Genomic DNA, 9,542 nt, shown 5'->3' with positions numbered 1-9,542 from the left:
TGTAGTGTGTGGCATGCCATAGGACCAGAGATTAATATAAACTTAAAAATAAAATAATATTTGTAAAAAATGTGAAATGCACCTAATTTTTAAATATAACCTAAACTATGATAAAGTTATTTTATATATGTATAAACTTACTTCTTAATATTCATCATTTTTTTGTAGCATTCAGCTAATCTCATATTAGACTGTGCACATAAGCTATTCCAACCATCTTTCTGGTACATGTTTACTGTTTCAAGGAAATAACCTTCAGCCTTGTATGGCTCCCCTTCCAACCTAAAGGGGGGCATAGGGTAACTTATTAAATTTGTTCACAAAATCTGAGGTGAAAAGTGTCACATTTTTTTGTTTTGTAATAAAAGCTCCCTTTCTAATTTTGATTTGTTTGATTTGTGCACAAAATCTGGTGTAGAAATGCTATATACAGTTATAAGTTACATAAATAGGTGTCACGTTTTTTGTTTTTTTAGTAAAAGTTGACAATGTTAAAATGCAGTTACACTCATATTTGTAAAACATCATTAGTGCTTTGAATGCAATAAACTTGCTCTGCTTGTTTAAAAAGACAGTCAAAAGCAGGGTAAAAGCTGTTTTATGCTAAAACTTGGGTGGTAGCCAAGCCTGTTTTCAAAAGTTGGGGTGACGTCTTCAAAAAACTAAGATTGCTCTAACCTAGTGTTAACTAATTGTTTGAATAACAGTTTTACAAAAAAACTCACAAATAAAATTCAGCGAGATCGCTTCCAATACTCCGTGCTGCTCTGTAGCGCCCCATGTGTTTATAAGTCCCCATAGCGAGCTCTGAGAGTTCAAAGTAATGTTTCTTGAAGTTGCTCTTTGATGACAGAGCTTCCCGAAGGACCTAGAAGCATCGGGAAGAATTAAAAAATTGTGACATACAGTAGGTGGGGTAAGACTTAGCACATAATATCCCATATTTTTAATCGTGTTTTAAACAATTAACAACGATCTATGGGAGTCGTGAGGATACGGTTTTATAATTCTTTGAATGTTCTTTGTTACTACAAAATAGGACAAAAAAACGAACAAAAAGGTTGTCCCATCTTCCCCTACCCTACTATAAGCCCACTAACCAATCAATGAACATCTTACCAGGGATGGTGATTGATGTCCTTGGTCCCTCTCCTCTGCATCTCCCATTCCCCCTAACAAGTCCACCACCATATGAAGATGATCTGATGATGTTACCACACCTGGCAGTAACCCGCATAACTGTCCCAGGTAGTAGAGCTGAAATTTGTGTTTGTTTTTTATTATTTTGGACTATTGCGGCTGTAACTTAGTGGATAATGCTGCTACTATTGTTTGCATATATATCTATATTTTAGGGCTGCCCACCCTGCCACCCCAGGTTTGGTGCCTGAGACAGTGAGACAAGACACACAAATATATAATATACATTGTAGCTCACCTTTAATCTAGCTAAGTTCCATAATCCTGCATTTTCCAACACCAGTTTTTCCTGGCTCATGTCAGAGTTTGATTTTTTAGTTGAATTTTCCTCTGAATGTTGACTTTTTGCTTTCAGAGCATCAACTAGCTCCAAACAACACATAAATATCCAACATGCTAATGCTCCTGGTGGGACGTTGATCTGGAAAAATGTATAGAGGTGTATGGATACATTTTATATGTGTCTGGTGTGAGCATGAGGTGTATGCATACAGTGAGCATGAGGTGTATGCATACGCCATGCGTGTCTGGTGTATAAGAAGACACCCATGTTATATCTCGACAATGAGCATGAAGTGTAGGAATACACCATGTGTGTCTGGTGTATATGAAGACACCCATGTTATTATTCAATAGTGAGTATGGGGTGTTTAAAACTATATTTATGTGGTCAGTAAAACTTTCATACCACAGCTTGAAGTGGAGCAAAGGTAAACAGACATACAATAAAACCAATTTACCTCTAAAATTTCCACTTCTGTCACAATAGAATGTAGAAAATAATGCATTCGCTGCGTGACTTCTCGTACTTTGCCCATTTTGAACAGTAGGTGGCATAAGCGAGTAAACAGATAGTTACGAATCTCAATAAGGGAGGCATGACCTCCAAGAATCGCTTCCCTAGCTTTGTTGTCCACACGTTTCCATAGTAACAAGGAATGCCATCTCGTAATAGGTTCACTGAATTTGCTCAACCAATGGGCTACCTCTGTATTTTAGATTTTTAATTGGTAACACTGAATATTTTAGTTGGAAACTCTGATTTTTTTATTGGCAATACAAATTATATACAGATGAAGGGCTGTTTTTTTAGAATGAAAACTGTAGTTTGTTTTTAAAAATAACATTGATTTCTTGCTACAACTTATTAGTGATCACTGGGTTAATGCAATCTTCCAAGAACTTGTCAATAGTATCAGTATCGAGCATTGAACCCGGTATCTTTCGGTTACAATGCAAGCGCCTAACCACTGAACCACAGCACCATAAATTAAAATAATAAAAAAAACAGAGAAAACTTTAGTTGAATAAAGGATTCACATGCTATAATTTAAGATTTGAATAGAAATAACTCACCCCCAGCGTTGGCATTCAGCACATATTGTGTAAACATTGCATCTAGTTCATCATATTGTACAAGTGCGTTACCACACATGCCTAACATTTCATACATGAAAGCTAGCTCCTCCTGCAATTAAAGGTAATGTTTTATTACTAATTTAAATCAAGTACGAATTCTTGTGTATTAATACACGATAAACTATGCATGGAGAACAATGTTTAGACCAACATTTTATAACTTTTGGTGTTTTTTATTCCTATATATATAAATACCTAAAACAATTACTCAAGAATAAACAGTAATGGGTTAATAAATTAACAATGTGTTTTAGAGTTGTGAAGATACGGTTATATAATTCTGTGTAATATTCTTTGTTTACTACCAAATGGGACAATAGAAGAGGTCAACAAAATGTCCCACCATACCCCAACCTACTATACATCAGAATTACCTGTAGTATAAAGTAGGAACAAAAATCCCAGGTTTTTTCGTTTCTTCGTTCCCGTTCTGAGCGAACCTTATCCTCATATTTTGAAACAATGGTCTCCATACAACGCACAGTCGTGGTGGCTACCTTTGTCCCTAACGCTGACCATGATTCAGCACTTTTTGCCGACTCGCGCATAGGGTCAAATAAAACTTGTAGTCTGTAAAAAAAGGAAAATAAAAACCAACTGTAGAGTTATAGCAAGGCCATGGGTGTCTCCCTATACACCAGATACACATGGGGTATTCATACACCACATGCTCACTGTCAAGTTATAATATGAGTGTAAAAAAAACAAAAAAACATTAAATTCACCTTTCAGGATTTTTCGGGCAAAACTCTGCCTTTACTTTATCAGCAATAGAGGTTCGTGGAAGTTGAAGTTTTGCTTTCGTGAGTCTAGAAAGCACATCGCTTGTTACTATGACAATGATCCACTCAGATGCTTTATGACTGCTTAGGAGGTTGATCCATGAAGATATTTCTTCTCGAATCGAGGAGCGATACAAATCAACATCCTGGATGAGAAAGATAGGATTTTAATCTTAGGATGAAATGATTGTTTATTCTAATTAATCCTTGCGTGGCAAGGACAGTGGTCATAGTACACTACATCTCATGCCAGCTTGCGAGGTTTTACAACTTCGTGGCCTGTGGGCTGTGGGTTATTATTATTTTTGGATTTATCTTTTTGTTTATAATGTATGGCCAACAACAATGGTAACAGCATCATAAGCTCTGGGTTAGAGGGGTAAAAACTGTGCTAATTTATGCATATACTGGTTTTATTTAAACATCATACCCACTGTAAATATATATATATAAAAGGCATTTTCTTTTACATTGTAACCCAATACACTTACATTGCAGTCTGTCCAAAATATATGAAAGTACGGCCTAGTGACCAAGTCGTTTTGTTCGAGCAAGGCAGAAGTGAGCGGAACTATCTTAACATTAAGATATAACTCATGACTGCTACGTCCGTATGTTCTTTTCCACTCTACTTTCAACTTTGACAAAGACTCTGTCAAACGAGTTGAAAGTGTAAGGAATGATCCTTCATTACTGGAATTGGATATTGAATCTGAAATGAATGTAACTTATTTATCCTTGCGTGGTGGGGCAATGACAGATATTATACAAGGGGCCTTCTGTTTAATAACCCTCTTGCCTGCTTACAAATTACCACATATGTAACTTTGTGGATGAATGAATGTAACTTATTTATTCTTGTATGGCAGGGCAACGACAGTCGATATAACACAGGTGTTTGGTTTTATACACCTTATGCTATCTTACCAATTACTATGTATGTAACTTTGTGGGGGTTTTGATATATTTTAAATTTCATTGCAGCTTTTTTTGTGGCACACACTGAACATGTATATGCAATATAGAAAAATAACTAACATAGATACTGTATGTGGTAACATTAACAAACACAAAACAAAATGTATATTTGTAACAAATAAAAATTAAACTTACAAGTTATAGTAGGTTTGTTTTCCATAACATTTGTCTCATATATTATCAACTTTATAAGTAATCCCTTGTAGTTACTTTCATCAGTTTAAAGAATTCATGGCGTTTTTAAAACGTCCCAAAACTTATCCATACGTTTTGTATACACAATTTTTGTCCGTACGATTGCGTACACAATTTTTCATTTAAATAAAGTATTAACTGCTCATTTAAATATACGCTGCTTTGCACGTCTGAGGTGGATATAAAAAATACGTATTAGTCACGAAATCTAACCGCAACCGCAGCAAAACGGGAATTTTAATACATAAACAAACATTTACTCGTTTACGGCAAACTTACATGCATTTATTTGCATTGAAGTTATGGTAGGGACTTTATAGTGTTTCCAGCCATTAATTATAGTTTTCGTTATAAGTGATAAAAATATAATCCAAAATTGATATTTAGTTACTAGAAAAGCTGTTTTCCTGTTTAATTACAGAATTTTTACATGACTTTTTCTTTTAAACATTGATTTTTGATGATTTGTTTAGTATTTGACATTCTGTTTCAAGGAAAAATGTTGGCGGGAAACTCCTATTTCTTAAAAAGGAAACACTTTATGACGTACGGTCGCACTTTTTCGTTTCCATATACGTGAATTCCCAAAACAAAGTTCCCTCTTTCATTCTGGTGGTATTTCGTGTTTTAACCCAGCTGTTAGGCACAAAAAGGTTAAAATTATTGTATGACTTAGACTTTAACTTTATGTTTATAATTATATACAGAATATAGACGGTAAAGGTGTATTTTAACGCCAAGTAAGGTGTCCAATTCTCGTGTGTTTCGAAACATCGAGGGGTTTAAAAAATACGTAAAACGTTGGACGTATACTGATCCTTAATTTTCATTCTTGTATGTTCATGATTTCAAAATATGGAGAAATCTGCAGTCATAGTAACGTTAGCACAAGAACAGCCTACAGGTATTTGAGTTATCCTTATTCTGTTACTTCTGCCACCAGACACAATGTAAAATTGTATTTTTCGGCTCGTTTACTATATTTAACGTATATTGGTATATAAAAAAGTAGTCAAAGTAGAAGTTTACAAACTGTTGTAGTGTGTATGCTAAAAAAGTAATTATTTTAAAGCTCTTTGTGAACGCTTTACACTGTAAGTAACATTATATAAAGGCCTATATTAATTTAGTAGCCTGTTAATTAAGATTAATAAACTTGTATTATTATTTTTACAGATTACATCCCAGAACATTGTGATGTCCAACCACAATACGTGTATGAATCGAACATACATTCAAATAATGTACTTGCTACACTTAACGAACAAAGAAGAAGTGGTCTACTATGTGACATGACTGTAATTGTAGAGGTATGCTGCGTTTTATGCTTGTGTTATTTGGTAAACTGTGTGTATGCCAGATTTGCATGGGTTGTTTATAAAATTTTAATCAATACTGCAGTATCAAACCTTAATTTATTAGGGCAAAAATTGGCGCGTGAAAAAATAGCAGGTAAAAATACAAACAAACTCAGCCAAGTTAATTGCATTTGCCACATTAATCAAAGTTTTCAGATGTTTGACAACTATGAGTGTATTAGCTGTTTTTTAACAATATCACTCCAGGTTTTTAAATTGAAAAACATGCACCCTTTAAACTCACAGTAAGGTCTCTTTGACATGTGTGTTTAAACTTAAAGTACTTTATAACGCCCACTCAGTTAACAGTTAATCATGTATCAACTAAACTATGACAAATAAGACTTGAATGTCTGAGTCAGCACAGAAAGATCATACTTCTAATAAACGCATTAACCCAATGCACTTTCACTTATCACAGATTAGATGAATCATACCATATGCTTATCAGTCTATATCAGATAACCTTAAGCAAAAAGTTCAAATTCATAAATCTTTATACAGCAAGCCAAGGGTATATATAACACATGTTATTTGTAAATGTATTAATCAAATATACTTAGGCCTTGAGGCTATAACATTATGTTAATTCACTCATTATAACTCTCAATAATGAAGAAAATTTAATGAAGTAAATCTTATGTTAAGTGGTTCACATACTATAGATTTGATGTTTATTTAAGTATTGTTGCAAAGCAATATCTCAAAAATGTAAAGGAATTTTACTCATTTTATCATTGTCTGTTGAAATTATACTACAAAACAAAAGAGGAACTACTTTATACTTCTATGCCTTTATATATTTGCATGATAAAAATATAGTAGACTTATATAGCTAAAAGTAATCTGTTAGCCTTATTGGGGGGGGGGTGGTCATTTATAAGACTTCATATGCACTCTGAAAGAATAAAGTGTTTTAGACCTATCTATTACACAGGTTGGAAGTTAATACTTATAACATTGTAGAAACCAGACCACACAATTTGCTTACACAGCAGTGTGTTTGTTCTTTGAGTTACGAGCTACTTGATATTGTTTAAAATGGGAGCTCACACTTTGTGTGGGTGGAAGAACTGTTAACCCAGTTAATTCTACTTACCAATTGTGGGATGTAAATTTCTTTTGTCTTTTTTCTTTGTTATTTAAAATAGGGAAAAAACATGATTTGCTTTAGAAAAAATGTGTGTGTAATTAACTAATTATTAACTATTAAATTTCCCTGATTATAAAGTCAGACATTTTCTTTTTTATTTTAAATAGAAAAAACTCTATTTATAATCTGTGCTTTGGTGCAAAAGCGTGTATGTAGTTACTATACATATTTTTGTCCTATAATGCCAGAAATTTTCTTGGTGATTCAAACTAGAGAAAACTTTGTCATTTTAGAATCTGTCAAAATATTTGTTGCTAAGTAAGAGTAGGAAACTGTTTTGTCATTTTAAAATCTGTGCTTTTAGTGCAGAAGTATTTATAGGTATGTAGTTAACCTATAGCAACAAAGAGCTTTTGTTTACACAGCCAAGGAATGGCAACCTCTTAGGCATCGTCCACTTAACCACCATGTATGTAAACAAAGCTACTCATGATGACTAAGCGTTTTAGTCAGCACATTTTCAATAGCGTTTCTGACTCCTATTGTCTTTTACCAAGAAGTTATAAATAGCCTCGGAACTGCTGTAATAACAAATTAAGGTTTACTGTAAAATTTGATGTTGTTTTTTTAATGAAATCAATTAAAGTTACATAACTGTATGCACATAGCATTTCTTATCAACTTTTTAAATATTTAATTGCATTTAGTTGCCAAAGTCTTAAACCTTAGCTATAATTGAAAATTTGAAACCCCCCAAATTAATTAAAAAGTAAAGTATATAATATACTCACCTATACAATATGTAGAGATAGTCTTGTTCATACACACTGCACTAAGACAGTGTTATGTTACTTCTGGCAGGGCCACATTCCCTTATAAGTCTTGGGAGACCAAATCTTGAACATAATACACATTTTAAACCAGATAAGATGCTAAAAGATTAAGATAATTTTTTGTAACTATTTTACATTGCAGGGTGTTGAACTACAAGCGCATAAAGCAGTATTGGCAGCATGTAGCTCATATTTTAATGGAATTATAACGGACCCTGCCAATGTCAGTCACAATATTGTTCTTGAACTAAGTAGTATAAGCAGGTAAGGACTAATATTATGATATTTATTTGATATATATAGATATATAAATTAATGTGTATGTACCATTGTACCTTTTAGTATAGGCAAATTACTGTGTCAAGGCATAGTGGGTAGCTTGCCTGCCTGTGGCCAATATGCTTTAGGTTTGAGCCTTGATGCTGCTGCCGTTGTAGGGCTGTGTCCTTGGACAAGATGTTTAAGTTTAACGACAATTGCTTTAACACGCTGGTCACTAATGGGTTGTCCAAATTTTCTGGCATTAACTAAAAAAAATCTCTTAAAATATTTACCTACAAAGTTATATACGTGGAAACTTGTAAGTGGGCACAACTAAAGTGTATGAAACTTCTAAAAGTTATACCCACTGTCATTGCCCTGAGAAAGCCGTATTTCGCTGGTGTTCCAGTTACATCATTTTTCAGTTGATCAGAATCTTGCAGTAAGCGTGACTTTCATTATGTTAGTACACATGCCCTTTCCCTTACATTTCGTTTCATTTTTCAGTTGATTAAAATGCTGCCGCAAGGGTGACTTTCATTATGTCAGTACACATACTTACCCTTTCCCCTACATTCTGTGAAACATGAAAAGTTTCCGTCATTTGGGCTAATATTTGTCGAGCAGTATGAACACAAAGCTAACTGTTTGAACAGCATGGGTCGGCGCTCCAGAAATATTTAAAATTTTAAAGTCTATTTCGTATTATTTCCTTTAAAAACTGATTATAAACTTTAATGAGTGATTTTTATTTTTTATTTAAAAAAAGTGATTTTAAACTATAAAGAGTAATTTTTAATATTTTCCTAAAAAGTTCGCCATGTAAAAAATGTTAAAAGTTTTCTACTTCAATACAAAATGCAGTTATAACATGGCTACATAACTACACAGACAGTAGTTTAGTGTATAGGCACTTATGAAGTGCATAGAGCTATGCCAAGATAGCATTCTGCTCAGTCACTCTGACTTTTAACATGCTTTGTTTAATATGCAATTGTTTAATATCCTGAGGGACAAGTGTAATATGCCTTTTTTTGTTTTCTGTTTTATTAATAGTTTAAATTTTAACTTGCATTTATTTTATATGCCTGACAGAACCAGCTTACATTTTAATGTGTATTGGTATATTATGCCTGGCAGAAACAGTTTACATTTTAACATGCGTGTAACTTACTGATACAGTGTAAGTGATATGCCTTTATATTTTAACATTGTGTAATATTATTTCCTTTGAATTTTAACATACATGTTTTCTATTACAGACTTGGCATGGAGAGTCTATTAGAATTTGCATATACCTCAAAACTGACCGTGTCACGAGGTAATATCAATCATGTTTTGGCTGCAGCTCGAGAACTAGATGTCAAAAACCTGGAATATTCCTGTCTTAACCTGCTAAAACAGGTTGGTTATTTTTTACGTT

The 9,542-nt window shown here is 33.5% G+C and overlaps 2 protein-coding genes across 3 annotated transcripts in view; one reads left to right on the top strand and one right to left on the bottom strand.

Annotated features, from left to right (window-relative positions):
* LOC104265790 (trafficking protein particle complex subunit 10-like) overlaps positions 1-4,749 on the bottom strand; it is a 13,025-nt gene extending 8,276 nt beyond the window's left edge. The window contains exons 1-10 of the mRNA XM_018812286.2: positions 4,515-4,749; positions 3,893-4,113; positions 3,345-3,547; positions 2,994-3,189; positions 2,557-2,668; positions 1,941-2,188; positions 1,439-1,621; positions 1,120-1,257; positions 726-868; positions 142-282 (exon numbers count right to left, since the gene is read on the bottom strand). Coding sequence (XP_018667831.1) covers positions 142-282; positions 726-868; positions 1,120-1,257; positions 1,439-1,621; positions 1,941-2,188; positions 2,557-2,668; positions 2,994-3,189; positions 3,345-3,547; positions 3,893-4,113; positions 4,515-4,539 — 1,610 coding nt within the window. The 5' untranslated portion in view covers positions 4,540-4,749. The remainder of the gene's footprint in view (positions 1-141; positions 283-725; positions 869-1,119; positions 1,258-1,438; positions 1,622-1,940; positions 2,189-2,556; positions 2,669-2,993; positions 3,190-3,344; positions 3,548-3,892; positions 4,114-4,514) is intronic.
* A 532-nt stretch (positions 4,750-5,281) lies between these two features.
* bach (transcription factor protein) overlaps positions 5,282-9,542 on the top strand; it is a 9,636-nt gene continuing 5,375 nt past the window's right edge. Inside the window, exons 1-4 of one of the 2 annotated variants that reach the window (XM_009860502.3) lie at positions 5,282-5,478; positions 5,751-5,884; positions 8,001-8,122; positions 9,382-9,523. In XM_009860502.3, coding sequence (XP_009858804.1) covers positions 5,430-5,478; positions 5,751-5,884; positions 8,001-8,122; positions 9,382-9,523 — 447 coding nt within the window. In that variant the 5' untranslated portion in view covers positions 5,282-5,429. 2 annotated transcript variants of the gene reach the window in all.

The sequence above is a fragment of the Ciona intestinalis genome, chromosome 6, assembly GCF_000224145.3.
Source record: "Ciona intestinalis chromosome 6, KH, whole genome shotgun sequence".
Classification (NCBI taxonomy): Eukaryota; Metazoa; Chordata; class Ascidiacea; order Phlebobranchia; family Cionidae; genus Ciona; species Ciona intestinalis.
Note: the sequence above shows the minus strand (reverse complement) of the source record. Positions and strands in the feature narration are given on the sequence as shown.